This window comes from Cyprinodon tularosa, unplaced genomic scaffold, assembly GCF_016077235.1.
Source record: "Cyprinodon tularosa strain WSP-4 unplaced genomic scaffold, ASM1607723v1 ctg856, whole genome shotgun sequence".
Lineage (NCBI taxonomy): Eukaryota > Metazoa > Chordata > Actinopteri > Cyprinodontiformes > Cyprinodontidae > Cyprinodon > Cyprinodon tularosa.
This window is the reverse complement of record NW_024039625.1, coordinates 153575-174228: the sequence shown is the minus strand read 5'-3', so window position 1 is coordinate 174228 and position 20654 is coordinate 153575. Positions and strand designations below refer to the sequence as shown.

The window sequence follows — 20654 nt, the reverse complement described above, 5'->3', positions numbered from 1 at the left end:
AGGGCCTGTCGTCCAGCAGCGCAGGGCTGTGGTACTTGTATGTAAGTATAATGTTGAGGTATGCCCAGAAAAAACGTTTATAGCCCCGGCCTAAATGAGAGACCGGCCATTATTTACCTCCTCTGAAAGCGAGTCCGGCCAATGTTAGAGTCCCGGCCGCTAATGGAATACAGGCCAATATTAGAGAATTTACGGTATGACATATAATATCCACTTTGAAAGTTAAACCTACAGTGGAGAATGGTCTTTTTCCAGGTGGATCATCAAAATAAATGGTAATGATACCGGTGGTGAGTCTGACATAGTGGAAAAATCTTCTTTTAAAAAGTAAGCTTGTATGAGCGATGCAAACAACTTTTAAACAGTGTGCACGAGAAGAAATGGGCTTGTGCATGCTCTTGCACACTTCTAATAAGCATTCCCTCAGATACATGGTTATGTAGAGGGGGGGTCTTGTCAAACATTCGTGAAAACCCTCCATTATACCTTTAATATGAAGTTCTGCAGAAGGTGATCACTCTTATCTACCTGGATATATTCTCTGGAGGTCTGAATCGCCTCTGTCAATCATGTCTGTTTAGAGAGTTGTTGTTGTGGCATGGGGTTGGGGTGGCATGTTGGGGTTTTAATGTAGGCACCTACTTATCAGAATCAGACATACTTCAATAATCCCAGAGGGAAATTACAGTTTCATACATTAGGGAGGGCGTGGCTGAGCATGTTGTCCAGAGTAAGCTAACCCTGTTAACCCAGTTTTGATTTTAAAAAATAGGTATTCAATGACAGTTTTGTATTGGTTTTCTTAACATTCTCTTTGAAAAACTTAAAATCTCTGTACGTTTGACTGCTCTTCTCCAATGAACATGTTGTGACTTCACAACTGGTCCATCACTGAAACTCATCTTATTTAGTTTTACTTTCAATACTGCTACATTATAAGAAACTCGTAGAACATGCTGGTTAGCATTTTTATTTACGCAACTGAGTTTGTGTGGGTTACAGAGACCAGAAAGGGCCGTCGTCTGTAAGAGCCTGATCAGTGCATTGTCACAGTCTGCTGACCCACTACAGCAGTGATGCTAGTAGTTTTTGTGATCAGTGTTAATTTCGTCAGCTTTTTTTAGTCAACACTGTAAATAATAAAACTTCTCCACACACTGCTTCTCTTTTTCTCCATTTTATTTATATAACACTGTGCAGAATAGCACTTCTCCCCACACTGATTCTTTTTTTTTTAAACATATCAATCTGCACACATTGAACCTTTTGTTGGCTTGTTTCATCATATCCACAAAGTCTTCATCCTCAATGGTCCTTGCAGGCAGACCAGAACGCCCAATCCACTTTACCATTGAGTTCTCCAGGGCTTTCTGCTCTTTGGCGTTAGGTTTGTAACCTGACAACAGCCAGATGCATGTCTCGCTCCGCCCAGCTCCACTCACATACATCTGGGAACCCGCTCATTGAAAGTGATTTCCCCAACCGAATTTATGGTCTGTCCAATCAGGACGCAGGGTGGGTGTGTCCTGGAGTGGAGAAGCGACTCTGAGATTCCAACAACAATGGCGGCTCGCATTGAGGAAGCAAGCGTTAGCATTGATGCTGCTATTTCTTCTGTGTTGTCCAATCTATCTTATATTGTTTCATTAAAAGAACATCAGAGAACGACTTTGAAGGCTTTTGTTGGTGGAAACGATGTTTTCGCCCTTCTCCCTACCGGATTTGGCAAGAGCTTGATCTACCAAACGGCTCCTCCTCTCACAGCGTCACGGGTTAGCTTCGGTGTGAGTGGTTGAAATAGCACGTCAATAAAGATGACAGACAAGTGGCTTATCCAATCATATGCAAGGAGTTTTGATAAGGCCCAGCCTTCAGTAAAGGCAATTCCTATGGCGGGTTCCCAGATGTATGTGAGCGGAGCTAGGCGGAGTGAGACATGCATCTGGCTGTTGTCAGGTTATTAGGTTTGTACAGTGGGGGTGAATCTCTGAAACAGACTTCCCTTCCTTCCCCGTCTGATTTGGCTGAAGTTTCACTGTGTCAGGTATCTAGTTGGGAGGAATAAATTTAAACGATTAATATCCAGTCTATCAGTAGAACATCTTTCTTCTATGACAGAGAGACAGATAGATACAGGCACAGGAGGGCACACACACACACATACATACACACACACACACACACACACACACACCTACATGGATGCACGCCTGCACGCACACACACACACACCAGTTCCTACTACTACAGGCCCACCCGTTCCTTACCTTCTTCCATATGGCAGCATGTTGGCACCTCAGATGTCGCTTGAGATTTGCTGTGTTCTTCCCTGCCATTTGGAAGCTGCAGACTCATTGGTGGCTTCCTTCCTCCGTTGTTGTCCTTCGTGTTTTAAACGAAAAGGCTCCATTGATCCAGGCGTTGTTTTCACCCAGCTCCTCTAACAAACCGTACACCAGTATCCGAGCCCCACGCCATGACTGCGAATTTGAGTTAGGAGTATAAGCCCTCTGCTACTACTGACTGAGCGGTGGGAGGCGCTGTGGGAATGGCGCCGTGTGGGACAAACAGGGCAACAACGCCTAATTTTCTATTACGCTTGAGAAACACTTATATTAACAATAACTAATTAATTATAAACAATTACATTTCTTGATGTCCATTCATCCATGGCTCGTAAATTTCGTCTGGTCTTAATCTCGTCAACGAAAATAATTTTTTATTTTTGTCATATTTTTATCTTCTGGAGACAATTTTTGTGTGTCATCGTTTAATCATCGTCACGGGAAAAAGGGGCGTTAACGAAATCGTCCTGGTTGACGAAATTAACACTGTGATGCACATCAAAAATGGCATATTTTGAAATCAACATGCCACAAAATAATTGTTTGTTCTTTTTTTTTCAATCAAAAATTTACATTCCTTTTTTTTTTTTACCTGTGGATTAATTAAGTAATCTTTTAACAAATATTTCAGTTACTTTTTAACCCAAAACTGAAAAATTGTTTCTCAAATCTACATTAAAAAAGGTATCCAGATTATTTTTGAAAGAATTTGGAAATTTGGTCACATTTTGTTTTATCCTTGTAAAGCAACAAATACATCATTAGAAATAGATTTTTGTGCACCTTAGTGTGCTCTTGTATAAAACCTACAGGATAGATGTATTGTTATTGCTTATGTAGTAATTAAAAGAGGCTGTCGTTAAACAATACTTTGTGTTGTACCAAACATCATCTTAGTTAGTCAGACAAACAAGCAATTATACAGGGTCTAGACGCACACAAAGCATTTGATTAGGGCTGGGTGATAATTCAATAACGATATATATCGATCGATAGACGTGTGGCGCAATAGAAAAAAAGAGGGTCGATAAAAGTTCGATAAAAAAGAAACGCAGTTTTCCTTCCTTCTCATTGTAGCCTAGCATGTAGTTTTATGCTAGTCACTGCTTCCTCCCAACCAATCACAATCGCGGACCCAGGCACGACGTCACCAAGCGCCGCCCTCTCAAACCACAACACAGAGCACATGAAGCTGTGCAGCAAGGAGAGGCGGAGGAAATTGTTCCAAAGAAGGGTTTTTGTAGTTCGGCAGTCTGGCAGTATTTCGGTCATGGCAAGTCGGACAAAAAACAAACCACAGTCATCTGTAAAATGTGTCGGGAACCAGTGAAAACCAGTCTGATAACGACACCAACTTTTTTTTTATCATCTCAGCCGCTCACACCCGCAGGAGTACGAGCTGTGTAGGCCCCGACGCGGCTCTCCTCCGAGGAATCTTCGGGAAATATATATATATTTTCAGTTCTGGGCAGTTTCCCACGTAGTTCTAACAATTGAGATAAAAATGCTGAGGGGCCAGAAACTTCAAAGTAATAACTCAGGTTAAAGCAGGAAACGGGGGCGGCGGCGGCGGTGGGGGGGCATTTATTTATTTGTTATATTTATTTTGGTCACTTTTTCTGGTCACTTAAGTTTATTCTTTGTCAGTATTTAATAACATAAGTCAGGTCTCTTAAGTTATTTTTTTTTAAAACAATTCTGTTATGGTAAAAAGGTTGGTTAAATAAAGATTTAATTCGAAGTCGAAGTGTTTTTTATTAAAATCAAATCATTTAGCAATGTTATAAAAAGTCCAGGCAGAGCTGCACATAAAATATGGTTTCAAATCTTTTCAATAATTATCGATATCGATCAATATGCATTTTTTTTTATCGATAAGCTTTTTTTCTATATCGCCCAGCCCTACATTTGATACTGTAGACTGGTCAGTCTTATTCAACTTTTCTAATAAATGTATAAAGATAACCAGGAACTGTACAACAAGCCTACATGTAAGATTTGAATTAATGGGGGCTTTCAGAAGAAATCAAAATTGAACAAGAGTGTAAACAGGGATGTTCCATGTCCCAACAACTATTTGCTATATTTACTGAACCCTTGGCACAATGGATTAAGCAAAGCACCAAAATACATGGCATAAAGATAAACCATACAGAACAAAAAAAGCGCTATTTGCGGATAATATTGATCTACATAGCAAGACCCCGGGATTCCCTCCAAGAACTAAGAAAATCTTGATGGAGTATGGAAAATTTTCAGGTTACAAACTGAATTCCCACAAATCTCAGGTCTTGACATTCAAATATTTACCCGACAATATTGAAAGAAAACTTCAAAATAAAATGGGACATGGATTTCATTGTTTAATTGGGAGTGACATTTCATAACGGTCCAAGGAATATTATCTTAGCAAATTAATGACTAAAATAAAAAATGACAGATCCAGATGGAAAATATTGCCTTATCTGGGTCTCCTGCAAAGAGTAGAAACTATCAAAATGATGATGTTGCCAAAAGTACTAAACATTTTTCAGACACTAACAACAGAACCAGCCAAATATATGTTCCAAGAAATTGACAAACTGATTTCAAGTTTTATTAGGCAAGGAAAACAGCCAAGGACTAGATTTAAAGGGGTGACAGAATGATTCCATAGGGTATCTGGTCCTTAAGGTATCTGAATAGGGTGTGTAACATTGGTTGGGCTGAAAATGGCGTATTAGCTGTTCTATGAGCCCTAATGCAAGCCTGATTAAAAGCCCCAGAATGAAACGACAGGTTTTCTTCCTTTTATGGTACGCTCATGAATATTTAGATGAGCTGTGCGCTTATTGGTTGGTTTACAACGAGCCAAGCTGCTGAGCAAAGACGCATCGTAGCAACAAGCCTTCACTCACTGAAACATTGAAATTGTTGATATGGTAGGGTGACCAGACGTCCTCTTTTTCCTGGACATGTACTACTTTTCATAGCTAAAGAAATTTCTGGGGGGAATTTCAAAATCGTCCGGAATTTTGGTCGTTTTATGTTTTTCCTTGTTTTTAAAATCTAAAAATATAATAAACTGTTGATTGTTTAAGATGCCAACAGATTTCCTGTAAGACATTTAAAAAAAAACAATAGTATGATGCGGTTCTAGATTAATTCAACTTAGACGGTCTCGGGACAATATGGCTCTTTTGATTTGAAATGTTGAAGAACTCTGAACAAGTTGCTCCAAATGGTCCCAAGGCCACATATTTGACACACCTGAGCTACAGAAAACAAAGAACATAATATGCCAATGAACTAAACGAAACAGTAGTAAATATTACTTCTCATTTGATACTAACAATACATGCAAACAGCATTCTGTTCTGTTGACAAACCTGTTTCACCACAAGCTGCACTTCAGTCTGCTTCAAGGCCAGAGTCGCAAACACATTTAAAACCAAGGTGGGGATTTGTTTGACAAGTAGGGAGAACCCAAACAGGAAATATCCAAGAACCATTAAGATAAAAAAAAATTACAAGCAAGAAAACTAGAAATTGTGTCAAATCATGCCACTGCTAATAAACTCAGCTAACATCCAGCAAATTGATGTATTGAACCATAAACAAAAGAACCGCATCTACATTTTGTACATTTGGAGCTTCCTATTGAAACATCACCCCCCCTGAGTTCCACAGGTGACATGAAAGAGATAATCATGAGACCTCACCATGGTAACATCAGGTGTAACCTGCCTCTAAAAGCTAGTGTCATTAATGATGCATCAGCGTAAGGTTTCACTAGCCTTCCCCTACCAAGTTATATGATTCAAATCAGCCAAAAAATGGTTTCTAAGCAACACATATACAAAAAAACCTGATTACCAATAAAAAAATGAAAAAAATGATCCACTATTAGGATTTCGGCCCCATATTGTATCTAGACAACAGTCAAATCACACTGACTGCTATAAATATGATAGTTTTCCAACAGAGTTGCTAAATTGCTCAATTTTCTGCTTGTTGCTAAAAAAGCTCTGAGGTCAGACAAAGAGCTTCTGCTTTCACTGCCCTAAATAGTAGGTCACATGTCCTGTATGCAGACAGTCCCACTAAACCACACAGATTGCACTGGATCCCTGTTTAAGGATCACTTATGAGCTTCATTTTTCTTAAAGCGGTATTTTAGATTTCCATTTGGTATGTTCTTTGAGAATTAAAATTAAGGTTTTATCCATTTATCTTAAATTAGCTCTTTTGTTTAGTAGTAAGTAACAATCATATATTTTATTTCACATTTGCCTTTCTTGATTTTGCTCTGCAATGTTTTCTAATATATACTTAAAATTGTTTTTGTTTTGTTTTTACTGAGCATCAAATGGCCACATTTATGCTTACATTGTTAACTGTCCCTTTTAAATAAAGTAATAAATTAGAGAACCTTTACTTAATAATTAGAAATTTGGTCTTGGTACAGAGTAATGGGAACAAAGCAAGTTCTATAGAGCAGTTTGTGAAATTTTTTAGAATTATTTTGTTAGTGAGACTTCAAAAGCACAGCAGTTTAGTTGCTCTTTTTAGCGTTTTAGACTCTATTTAAGCACCATGAATTGAGGGTACAGTGGCGTTAGATGAAGGAGTTTGACCTGCAACCGAAGGCTTGTTATTTCAAGATGAATAAGTAAATAGATATATGTATACTTTCTAAGTGAACCTCTGTTTTCATCATGAGCACGGCTGTAAAAGGAAGGGGTTCCTCAGAGTTCTCCGTCAGAGGGGAGCATTGCTGCTCCGGGCAACTCTTACAGGAATGCAGAAACATTTTGACAGGCTGTGAGAGCTAAGACAATGGCTGAGCATTGTCAAGATTTATGACTAAGCAGTAAGAAGGGAGAGGAAACATTTGCTCAGGACTTACACTAAAGTCTACCCAGACCAAGGCAAGCAGACTCAAGAAGTGCCAACAACACCACTGGACATTGAAACAGCATCCTGAGGTCCGATTACAGCCTGTGTTGCCGCACAAAAGATAATGCCGTATTGTACGCCATGTTCTTACAAGTATATCAAATGGCACCTTTGTAAGTATGGATTGAGCTCCTGTAGTAACACACAGCTGGGAAAAACAAAAAACACAACCTTTTCCAGAATAAGGAACAGCTTTTGCATTGTTTTGTAATAATTACTGCATGGAAATCAGACAAATCTCTTGACCATATTAAAAGAATCTGACTAACTTTTTAAAACACATGCCATTAGAGCGAGTTCCCTCACAAACTGTGAAAAAATAAGCTCCTTCAAGGCTTGCAGTTGTGTTTCACAACCCTCTGAACAACAACAGAACTGCAGATAAGAAACCCACTTATGATAACTGCACTCTAGAGCAGGGTAAATATAAAGGTGATGGCGTTCACTAGTTGTAGTTAAGAGTTTTAAACTGAAATGTTTGACTTGGAGCTGAATTGTTTTTGTTAATAAACTCTTATATTTTGTTGAAGTTATCCTGAATTTATTCCATGTATGTGCAGAATGAACTGCTTGACCATGATTAGTGCTTGAATCACTCTTTCATTTATTGTTCTAACACTCATCTAGTAGAGCGTGTGTTCATAAACAATATATAACAACAGAAATAATATCTGATTAAATAAGATATTTACCAACTTCACTGGGGAGGGCAATAAACATTTTAAAATATCAGAAATATAAATTCCCAGCTGGCTGGGAATTTAATATAAGGGTTATTCACAACATTAATATTGCATCCAACCTGGATTGGCATATAATACAAAATCCCAACAGAAAAAAGGCAATTTTCTGAAGAAAATTTGAGAAAACAATGAAGTTACCGACATTGTTTTATGAAGGACGACTTCAGTTTCATTTCTGGAGTGCTTTTCTTTGTAATTTCCATTAACAAAACGAGTTTACACAATAACACAATAATGCCACAATAATGGAATAAAATTTGCTCCATATAAACATATTGCACACAAGAGCCTGATTGCTGCAGCTCATCTAGTCCACATCAACCTCAAAGATCTGGCAGAGGTTCAAAGAAGTGCCCATTAGGAAAGTTGTGAGGTGAATGTCTGACAATATCAATGTGGTTTTTTTGCACCGTTTTTTTTTTCTTCCCAATGTTTAAATTTCATCACTGCTGCACTTTAAGACATGGAAATGTCATTAGAAACGTACAAAACAAAATTTGGTTTAAAGATAAAAAGACTAAGCCAGGTGTGAAGAGACCAAGCAGAGACAAGAGAGCCTTGGTGAGCAGAAAAAAGAAACATACTCTAATCTTCTGGTACTGCCCCTAACGTTTATGTTAATTGCTGCAGTCCAGCACAATGACCTAGAGCCAGGACTATAGCATTTACTACCAAAAAGGGTGCGAGAAAGAAACCAGCTGCTGTTGACCTCACTGAAGTCGGGCAGGGGATCAAATCAAGGAGCATGAGGAGGTGGAGAACGCCGGAAACGGCTTAACTTTGCTTTGTGTGTTGCAAATGTTGCCACAGGTTCGGTTGGACACAAGCCAAATTAAGGGGAGTTGTTTGGCTCTGGCAGAGAAGACCAAAGACTTCCCCGCCTATCCCAAACCGCCGGTGTATGGAGGTATTAGCTGATGATGGTGGGTTGGTTGGATGCTTCAGTAGCTTATCAGGAAAAATTAAAAACCTTAGTCATTGATTAGGCAAACATGCACATATCTTTGAATTTGCTTAATTAAGATACTGTATTGGTACATTTATACCGTATTTTCACGACTATAAGGCGCACATAAACGCCTTTTTTTTCCCCTCAAAATGTGCGGTGCGCCCTTTGGTGCGGTGCGCCCTATGTGTGTTGTAACTGTGACTTTTGAGATCACCTCATTGAGGAGATGATGAAAGAGTGGCTGAGGGAAGTGAATGTAAGGAGACCAAGTGTTTTTTTTCCACTCATCACCATCGCTGTTAATCTGTGACTCCATGCGTGCCCATCTCACAGCTGATGTGAAAAACATGGTGAAACAAACGCTGTGCTTGCTGTTATTCAACCGCTTGACATCGGTGTGAACCGGACGCAGCAGGCGCAGCAGAAGCAGCAAGTTTACATGCAAAGTCAATGGTTGACGCGCATATAGGCGCAGCAAAAGGTCCCGCAGCGCATTTTGAGCAGCAGGCGCAGTGCGTCGGGAGCGTTAAAGCATCTGACGCGCCACCAACGCACTGCTGCTGCTCAAGATGGAAAAATTTAAGTTTTGCTGCTGGAAGCGCCGCATCAACCAATCAGAGAAGCTGATCTGGGAGCTGACAGAGAGACAGACACATCGCTCTGATGACATATGATATTAAGGCAAATGAAAAGGGCTGGATGGATGAGGAGATGATGAAAGCGTGGCTGAGGCAGGTGTACGTGAGGAGACCAGGTGTTTTTTTTTCCACGCATCACCATCGCTGTTAATCTGTGACTCCATGCGTGCCCATCTCACAGCTGATGTGAAAAACATGGTGAAACAAATAAACGCTGTGCTCTCCGTTAACCCGGGAGGTCTGACAAAGGAACTTCAACCGCTCGACATCGGTGTGAACCAGCCGTTCAAAGTAAGGCTGCGAGCGGCGTGGGAGCGATGGATGACCGACGGAGACCACAGTCCGGCACGGAAAGTGACTCTGACAGCAAAGAAGGGGAAATTGGCATGTCTGATTTAGCGCAGCTGTTTAATTCAGAAACAGAGGATGATGACTTTGATGGGTTTGATTAATACTTTGTAATAAATACTTGAATAAAGCACAAACATACTCAGTTTTGCTCCCGCTGTATTTTTCTACCTGAAAACTTAATTCAACAGCAGCCTCTGGGCCGCGTCGCCTCCGGGTTCACCGTGGCGGCTGGCAGGTGTTTTTCATCTAAATAATCTAAATCTTGCAGCTATATTTGCTGTGATCAGTGGGAATAAAGTAGTTTTAATATGTTTTTAAGTGAGAAAATCCACCTGAAAACTTAATAATTGCAGTCAGTTCATCCAGATTATCATCCTGCCTATACTATTTCTGTCGGAGGCGCTCAGACCCCCACATACCAGCGGTGCGCCGACAGTAGGAATCCCTTCAACAGCAGCCTCTGGGCCGGGTAGCCTCCGGGTTCACCGCGGCGGCTGGCAGGTGTTTTTCATCTAAATAATTTACACTGCAGGCACCAGGATACCGGTAATAAAAGCGAACATATTCCGTCGGCAGGTTTCAGGATTTTAAGTTAATTTAGGAGTGATCACAGCGCTTTGTCATCTGCGATATGTGTCTGTCTCACGGCCAGCTCCCTGGTTTGATTAATACTTTGTAATAAATAGGGATGGGGATCGAAACCCGGTTCCATCAAGGACCCGGTTCCACTTTTTTCAAAACCCGAATATCAATAACGTTTGGGCTTATCGATACCACTATCGAGTCTGGTCGTTTTTTGTTTTTTTTCTCCCGGAGGTCCTGTAACATAATTGTGTGTCCCTTGAGTCGCGTCACAGCATTTAAATCTAATCAATCCAATCACTGCAGCATGTCCACCAATGTTTTGGAATGAAATTGTAAGCAAACAGATATTAAAAGTAAAACAAGTGAAGTCTGGCACTTAACTTTGCTCGCTACTCGAGAATGGCTGAACGGAAAAGACTCCTCCTCCTCCGGCTGCTGCCGCCGCACCACAGTCGGGCCCGTCTTAATCATCCCATCAGAGTACCACTGGTAAGCGCGCACACAGACTTTGTAGCTTGTCTGGTCAGTTAAAAATAGTAATTGTGAAATCTGTGTTGTAATCGGAAGCATACAAGCTAGTTAACTTGGAAAGTAAATAAAGTTTCAGATGTGCTGCGTGATGATGTGTTCAGATTGGCTCAGTAAAACGACAATTAGGTTATCATGATGCGAAGTGGCCTATTACATTAGCCATGTTTATTGAAGGCTAGAAACGTTTTTATTATGCTCACTTGTTAAGCAAGAAAAGCAATACCAGTTCTGTTAAAAAAATTTTGTTGCATCGTCTTTCCACCAAATAACAGAAAAGTATCGATAGTGGTATCGATAAAGACTCGGATCGATAAGGAGTATCGATAAAGGTATCGATATCAATAAATATTAATGATCCCCATCCCTAGTAATAAATACATGAATAAAGCACAAACATACTCAGTTTGGCTCCCGCTCTATTTTTCTACCTGAAAACTTAATTCAACAGCAGCCTCTGGGTCGGGTCTCCTCCGGGTTCACCGCAGCGGCTGGCAGGTGTTTTTCATCTAAATAATCTAAATCTTGCAGCTATATTTGCTGTGATCAGTGGGAATAAAGTAGTTTTAATATGTTTTTAAGTGAGAAAGTCCACCTGAAAACTTAATAATTGCAGTCAGTTCATCCAGATTATCATCCTGCCTATAATATTTCTGTCGGAGGCGCTCAGACCCCCACATAATGTCTCATAAATGTCTCAACTCACTGACAACTTCATTGTAGGTAGCCATCTTTGTTGTGACTGTGGCCGGTGGCTGCTACCCAACCAATGGGCAGAAGGTGAGCCCTTAAGACACACCCTCCTCATTTGCATAATGAGGCAGAAATGCAGACAGAAATGTAAATAGGACAGGCAGAAATAAATTGCATGGAAGAAATAAATAGGGTAAAAAAAATTCAAAGGAATAATAAACCAGGCAAAAATATTATAACATGCACATAAAAATACTTAAAGAAATAAGTTTTAAATAAATAAAGTTGAAGATTGTAATGAACAATAAATACATAAATTATTTCAAAGGCAAATAAACAAAGAAGCTAATTAATACATACATATATAAATATATTTATGTCTTATTTGTTTATTGTATTTTTCAGGGGCACTTAATTGTAAGCTTATTTTGTTTTAGAGCATGTATTTATTTTTAATTATGGCAGGATTGGTCCCCTATAGTTCCCACATATGAGCCACAGATTTTTCATGCTGATTTTGCTTTCTCTTCCTCCAGTTACATAAAAAAAAAATGACACAAGGATAAATTTTGTTGTTATATGAGTCTAAATGTAAACAAAAAGAAATGTTTATTAAATCGAAACAAACGCTAATCATAGACAGCGAGTAGGGGGAGCAATAAATGCACTTCGAGTGATCTCGAGGCATGGCTGCTGAACGGACTAATGAAACTGTGACATATGGCTCAATATCTATGCAAAATAAAAATAAAGAAAAAAGAACAAAAATAGCTCATGATCAGTTTATCTCTACGGTGTACAGAGGCTAAACTAGTGGTGAATGGCCAATAGAGGGCGACGCCCAGTGACCTTGATTAAGACATAACAAAGCTAAAAGTAAGTTATAAAATACAAGTATTTCAAAATATATAAATTATTTTTTTAGACGTGCAAGATAAAAATATTTAATCTTTAATGATGAGTAAAGCTGTTTCACTTGTTGTCAGATTGGTGACTTATTTCCGCCCAGGGGCACAAAAGTCTTTGCCCATTGACTCTCGTTAAAGTTGTCCATGCGCAGTAGTTCCTCTTCGATGCAAAAGATGGGACCATCCTGGGGGGCAGCTCTCCTGCACCCAGAGCTTAAAGCTATTTCATTTGCAAACCACCTCCCGGAACAGCACTGACCTCACAGTCTTCTGTCGCTAAATGCTTTCAGTGAGGCTAATGTATTTCTGCTTTCCCTGGCTCGTTTTTCAAACATCAGGATCTGACCCAGCATGGATTAAGACAGGTATGACTGATTTAAAGGGTTACTTTTCAGAAAACTCCACCAGCCGCCACTGGGCAAAACAGCTACGAAGTAAACCACAAATCATTATCTTTTAAATTATCTCCTTGTAATGAGATAACTAATGAGTTAAAAAGAGACCAGATCATGGGTGGTTTTAGATAGGGGCCAAAAAGTGCCTGGCCCTTTTTATGGGCACTGTACTGAAATATAAATTCTTGATCAATTTTTTATGATGAGATGCGCTAGCACAGAAAAAAATACATACATACATAAATAGGAATAGTTGGTTGGAGTCACATCAGTTTTTGACAGATTCTAAAAGCTCAGTAATGGAGCAAAAGAGCAGCTAAAATCAGCTAAAATCATATCAGCTTCTTCGGGATAGAGAACACACCGATATAGAAGGTGCTTGTTTAAATAGAATAAAAGAAACCGTCATACCTATAGGGTCAAATAACTGATATTTCATTGAGGAATTATGAAAATTAGACAAACACATGATACCCCTAGCCTGTGTGCCAGTCCGAACTTAGTCCCGCCCACAAGGTTTGAGTTCTGGGAAGTTCGGTCTGGCTCTGCTCCATAGTAGCGCGAGTATTATCGCCCACTGTCAGGCGATCCAATCAAATTGTCAGGGCGGGCTTTATACGATGATGGACAGATGATCAAGAGTAACATGATCAACCACGTGACCAAAGCGCGCTTAGGTGACAACAACAATGGCTGCCGCTGGAGAGTTTGGGTGAGTAGATTCTGCTATTAGGTCTGTTCTAGAAGATATCGACAGCAAATTAATTTTAAAAGAGGAACAGAGAAACGCGATCAAGTCTCATCTTCTTATTCTAGGCGTGAAACTGCACGCTTTGATTTTTGTGGACAACAACTATGCCTCGCTTAACATACGTCACGCACTCCATTGCTCTTATTGGTTGTAGATCTATCCAATTGAGTGCAGAGGCATTTTTTTTCCTGGTTCGTTCGAAACACGCCCCATAATCACAGCTCTGTGGAGCAGTATCAGACTCATATTCTGACTAGAATTGAGTCGGACTACGTCAGGCTATGATACCCCCACAAGACAATGAAATGCGTAACTATCTCAGGTCTATAAAGTTAACCATTAAGTTAAGCATTAAGTTTTTTGCAGGTTCATGGATTTACTGCCCAACTACAAATCCTTACAACATTTGAGATGAGATTGATTCTCATGGCTTGCAAAAACGAAATTTTTTTAATGGCTTCAATACAACAGATTCAAGTGAATTAATAATTACCTCTGCAGCTATTCACCAAACCTGCTACTCATTTCCACCAATTCAAATCAAGTGAGATAGGAGAGTAAAAAAGGGAAGCTTGGTCAAATCAATGGTAAAAATCCGTACCATAATATTAGATGCAGCAAGGTAGTAATAAAGCATTTAGTTATCATTTTCAACATAATTTTTTGTAATTTGTAATTACATTGTATGGAGCCCAACAGACAATCGGTCTGCGCCAGGTGACGTCAATGTTTACCTCGAGCGCGGTGCATCGTGGGAAAACCACCTTAATAGGTGGAAAGTCGAGATAACCCACACGCGGCTGTTCTTTCGGCACAATTATTTACCAGAAATGACACGATCGTGTTGTGTGAGAGGCTGCCAGTCCCGGTGTCGTGCCAAGGTAGTTATCCCTGCGAAAAATTGTTATCCCCTCGTCGGGAGCGCGCACGGAGTAGGAAGAACAACCCGAGTTAACTCCGCTTCAATTCCAACGTGCAGAACTTGAAATTTGAAAAAGCTGGGGCCTTTTTTGTCTGATTGAGACAGGGGGAACAGATTACAGCAGGTTTTATTTTATCCCATATTGCCAATTGTGGCAAAATAGGATGAAATAAAATGGCTGATGTTAGAAGACAAACAGTTTATTAAGGATAGTACAACATAGATAAATTGTACGTTACTATAAACACAAATATAGATTTAAGTACTAAATTTCAACCAGGAAAAAAATATTTCCTTCTGCATATACTCTTTAATGATTACACGTGCACTCCATTTTCTATTTCATTTTTATTACAAGTATATGGTTTACAACAGTTTTCAATGGGATGAGAACATTTGGACACTGTGAAACAATGAGAGATTTTTTTAATGAACGTGTGGAAAAGAACAAGGATCTGTTTGCTTTCAGAGGGAGGATTAGACACTGCTGTCAGCGACCAGCTTTCAAGCAAACGTTTGTGTTTTATAATCAGTTTTAAATCAATATCACTGGCGATATTCTGCTATAACACGTGAAGTAAAGAATAAAACAGTAAAGCTCAACTTTCATACACGTAAAACCTCTCAAATTTCAAGTTCTGCACGTTGGAATTGAAGCGGAGTTAACTCGGGTTGTTCTTCCTACTCCGTGCGCGCTCCCGACGAGGGGATACAAATTTTCGCAGGGATAACTACCTTGGCACGACACCTGTCCGGTAATTATGCATTCTGCTTACTTTTTTCCATATAGTCAGAGAAACAAACTCAATCCTTTAGTCCTTCGTTTAGCTATGCTGCGGTTGTTTACACTACGCCTTTTCCACCAAAAATGGCGTCTTAGCAACAAATGTCACGTGACTGGCAGAGACCGATAGGATGAGCTATTTTAGTTTTGCTTATCTTTATCATGAAGAATGTGTTAACATCATCAGAACTTGGCTTTATTTTGTCAATTAATTTCAATTATTTCTGAACCCTCTACAAAAAAAAAAACAACAGTATTGTTTTGTTTTTTTTATTTGTAACCTAACCCTTTTCCCCACTGTTGTTCTTTAAGAACATCATAAACGTTTATAATTCCATAATACTAAATGCATGAACTGTGATATAAAAATCTTACTTCACGCAACTGCTGTCTCATTTCAAAACACTAGTAGCTCAGTTTAGCTGTAACAGAAGAATTCGTTTATCGTATTTACCGTATTTTCACGACCATAAGGCGCACCGGACTAAAAGGCGCACTCTCAGTTATGTGTCCCATTTCTGTATTTAACACACACATAAGGCGCACCGGACTATAGGGCGCGTTTTTTATATACAGGTACATGTCCTCTACTACCTTTAAATACCTCTACTGCGTATTTAAAAATACAGCGGGGGCAAAACTGAGTATGATTGTGCTTTATTCATGTATTTATTACAAAGTATTAATCAAACCTGGCAGCTGGCCGTGAGACAGACACATCGCAGATGACAGAGCTATGATCACTCCTAAATTAACTTAAAATCCTGAAACCTGCCGACGGAATATGTTCGCTTTTATTGCCGGTATCCTGGTGCCTGCAGTTTAAATTATTTAGATGAAAAACACCTGCCAGCAGCCGCGGTGAGGCTGCTGTTGAAGGGATTTACTGTCGGTGCACCGCTGGTATGTGGGGGTCTGAGCGGCTCCGACAGAAATAGATAATCTGGATGAACTGACTGCAATTATGAAGTTTTCAGGTGGATTTTCTCACTTAAAAACATATTAAAACTACTTTATTCACACAGATCACAGCAAATATAGCTGCAAGATTTAGATTATTTAGATGAAAAAACACCTGCCAGCCACCGCGGTGAAGAGGAGGAGACGCGCTCAGAGGCTGCTGTTGAATTAAGTTTTCAGGTAGAAAAATAGAGCGGGAGCAAAACTGAGTATGATTGTGCTTTATTCATGTATTTATTACAAAGTATTAATCAAACCCATCAAAGTCATCATCCTCTGTTTCTGAATTAAACAGCTGTGCTAAATCAGACATGCCAATTTCCCCTTCTGCGCTGTCAGAGTCACTTTCCGTGCAGCGCGGCTCCTCAGAAATAATGACGGCTTTTGCAAAAGCTTGAACAACAGTGCCAGCAGACGTTAGTCCAAGCATCTACAATCCATCCGCAAACGGTGGCGTAACTTGCCCGGCGCTGCCTTCCACTTATCCTGAAACTGTGGTCTCCGTCTGTCATCCATCACTCCCACGCCGCTCGCAGCCTTACTTTGAACGGGCGCTTCACACAGATGTCGAGTGGTGGAAGCTGCTTTGTCAGACCCCCCGGGATAACGGTGAGCACAGCGTTCATTTGATTCACCTTTTTTTCACATCGGCTGTGAGATGGGCACGCAGCGATGGTGATGCGTGGAAAAAAACACCTAGTCTTCTCAGATACACCTGCCTCAGCCACGCATCCACCCAGCCTTTTTCATTTAATATCATATGTCATCAGAGCGCTGTGTCTGTCTCGCTGTCAGCTCCCAGATCAGCTTCTCTGATTGGTTGATGCGGCGCGTCCAGCAGCAAAACTTCAATTTTTCCATCTCGAGCAGCAGCAGCGCGTTGGCGGTGCGTCAGATGCTTAAACGCTCCCGACGTGCTGCACCAAAACGCGCTGCGGGACCTTTTGCTGCACCTATACGCGCGTCAACCATTGACTTTGCATGTAAACTCGCTGCTTCTGCTGCACCTGCTGGGTCCGGTTCACACCGATGTCGAGCGGTTGAACAGCGAGCACAGGGTTAATTTGTTTCCCCATGTTTTTCACATCAGCTGTGAGATGGGCACGCATGGAGTTACATATTAACAGCGATGGTGAGGGGTGAAAAAAAAACCCACCTGGTCTCCTTACATTAAGCCACTCTTTCATCATCTCCTCAATGAGGTGGTCTCAAAAGTCGCAGTTACAACACACATAGGGCGCACCGCACCATAGGGCGCACCGCACATTTTGAGGAAAAAAAAAGACGTTTAAGTGCGCCTTATAGTCGTGAAAATACGGTAATTTATTTGACTGAAGGACCAGAAAAAGGAACCTGAACCAACTGATCTAATATCATATAAGTTTGCAATGCCAGAAACTTTTATGAAGACTTATCTTTGTTTACTGGGTTTGTGCAAGAGTTGTAATTGGGTTTATTTGGGATTTAAAAGGATTAAAACTAATAGTTTTGAAAAGTTAGATGATTGTAGTCTTATTAAGCAACAATAACAATATTTTTTTATCATTTTAAAAGCCTTTCAGCACAGCAGAGCGTACAGTAACCAATGCGGGTATAAATCTGGTAAATTGGCATATTGGCTGGGGGAAAAAGAGGAAATTCCTTAAATAAAGTGCAGAGCAGCTTAAAGGGAAACCAAACACTTGTCTTAATGAAGAAGGTGTCAGTAAACCGCACCTATAATGGAAGGGGTCACCCTGCACGTATAAGACAAGTTTAAGCCACATTAAACATTGACCGTTACCTTTCTGTAGATGAATGATGTCTGGAAAGTTTGCCAGCAGGCCTTGATAGAGCGAGAGCTTATCCAACATCTGGAAGAGGTCATTCTTGGGTTGCTCTGCAAACATCTCTCCAATGTTTTCATAGGTGCAGCCAGTGTGGGAGATGGCGTTGTTTAGGGCATCTGACTTGTAGGGAGGGTCCAGCGTAAAGGCATGACTAATAGACTGGAAGGCATTACCGAGCCGCTGGAACTCCTTCCTGAAACCCCCCAGGTGTTTACGAACTAGCTCTGAAGCAACATTTGTGAGCTGCATCACACTGTCATCCATTTTCTTGGCGAAGGTTTTGAAGTTGTCAACCCTCTCCTCTACATCCTGAAGGTCCTGGTGCTCATTTGGGATTTGAAGGGTCAGCATGAAATGGGCCCCCACCATCTCGTCCTTCTCTGCCCTTCTCTTACCAAGCTTCCACTGTTTATCGTCCGCACACATCAGAAAGTGCTCGAAGCCTTCATACTGGGAGAGTACTGGGTGACTGGTCATATGATTCATCCACAGAATGAGCCGCCTCTTGCGCTTCTCGATGAAGTCTTCCTCGAAGCGGCCAGTGGCCTGCTTCTCTGGGAGGTGAGGCACAGAGATTACAGTGAACTTGTGCAACAAACGATTGTACAACCAGTCAAAGTGTTTGTAGCGTCTGTAAACTGGTCGGCCAGTGTGGCTCGGTGTCACACGGTACGATATGTAGGTCTTGATCCCCTTGAACTTTGTCTGTTTGGTTGGGTCTTCAACAGAGCAGATGAAAGGCTGTGGGTTTGCCTTCCATTGAGGCCCAAGTGGACCCATCTCAATGGTATAAGACTCAGCAATCTTTGCCATCATGGGGACGTCACCAAGCACAAACGCCTCAACCCCTGAGCGGACAAAGCTGGAAAATCTGTTCAAGTTTCTGCCCACCATACTACCCTTTCTGGAGCTGGCGATGCTGTCTTGTCTTGATATTGCCTTGCTCCTGTAATGCACATTGGGATTATTAGATGATTGTGCCTGATAGATATGCCCGTTAGCTCCACTACTGCTAACGTTAATGTTATCAGCATCATCCACCACTGTAGATCTGTCGTCCCAGTCATCCCAATCGTCGTAGTAGTCTTCATCATAAATCTGCACTGAATTAATGGAGGTGTTTGGTGTAGATGGCAGATTGGGGGACTCCTTTCCTATAGAGCCTGCCGGACTTATGGAACAGTCAGTCACATTGGAGTCTGAGCGGGTGCGGATAATCTTCACATAAGATTTTGGGAAGAGCCCCCTTTCTCCTCTGCTGTTTTCCCCAAGCACCCAACCATCGACTGAGTTCTCATCAAAAATAACCACTTCCTCATTTTCCTGGATACTGATCTCCTCTTTGTTTTCACTAAAGAAAGGGTAAATGGCAACACCTTTTACTGACATAATGAAATACAAATGGGTTTCAAACCTTCAGTTTCTACATAAACACAATGCCTGAAAGCCTAGCTTATACTGTAAGGAAACATTTAACAGCACTAAGAAATGCTACAGTATGACTTTCTTGACTGTGATGCCGTTAGCCCTACTTTCAAACACTAGCTCTAAATAGAAATAAAAAGTCTAAATAACACCTAATTAAACATTATCAGCCCATTTAGGATCCTTCTCTGTTCTTGCCTTGTATCCTCCTTTTAAACTACGACATAATGTGCAATCTGTCTACTTCAACTAACAAAAACAACATGGTTCAAACCATAACTCCTTTCTTCAAACTCCTCCTCCGACAACTCTATCGATTAGTAAAATCTTCTTTAAACCGCACTTTTTGAAGGTGTTGTTCATTTATCGCTCTTCAGCTTCATCAGAGGAGCCTACAAGTCTTCCAAGGCAAACATATTTCCAAGACAAAGTGATCCGGCGCGGACAAAAACAGACGGATGAGTAATCGTGTCCTCGGACATTCCAGCCCACACCGCATTCCCTCAGACTCTTAACTTGCTGCGTTTTTCCACGTAAACAGGTTCCTGTGCATCTGCAAACCAGTCCCAAAATGCAGTGAAACAGAGAGCGGGTAGAACGCTTCTAAAGATCAGTAGCATCCATCATGGTACGTTTTTGTTGGGCCCTATTGCGTCAGTTTATTCCTAAACGCACTGCAACTCTTTCCGTGACGCGCGGCTCGGATAATTGGAGGCAAGTTCGACTGTTTTCAGAAACTCCTTTATGATCGGAGGGAGGGAGGAGAAGTGGGAACATCGACACCGCCCCCAGCAGGTGGAACACAGAACAACACATGGCACAGAGTTAAGCACATCTGGGAGAAAACTTTATGTAATCACTCCCTTTAAAAAAAACTATAACAAAGTTCCTTCGTTGTGAATTAAAACTG

At 40.8% G+C, this 20654-nt stretch overlaps 1 protein-coding gene across 1 annotated transcript in view; it reads right to left on the bottom strand.

Annotated features, from left to right (window-relative positions):
* snx33 (sorting nexin 33) overlaps positions 1-20487 on the bottom strand; it is a 34788-nt gene extending 14301 nt beyond the window's left edge. The window contains exon 1 of the mRNA XM_038273086.1: positions 18274-20487. Within this exon, the coding sequence (XP_038129014.1) occupies positions 18274-19708 (1435 nt within the window). The 5' untranslated portion in view covers positions 19709-20487. The remainder of the gene's footprint in view (positions 1-18273) is intronic.
* Between the last annotated feature and the right edge of the window lie 167 nt (positions 20488-20654).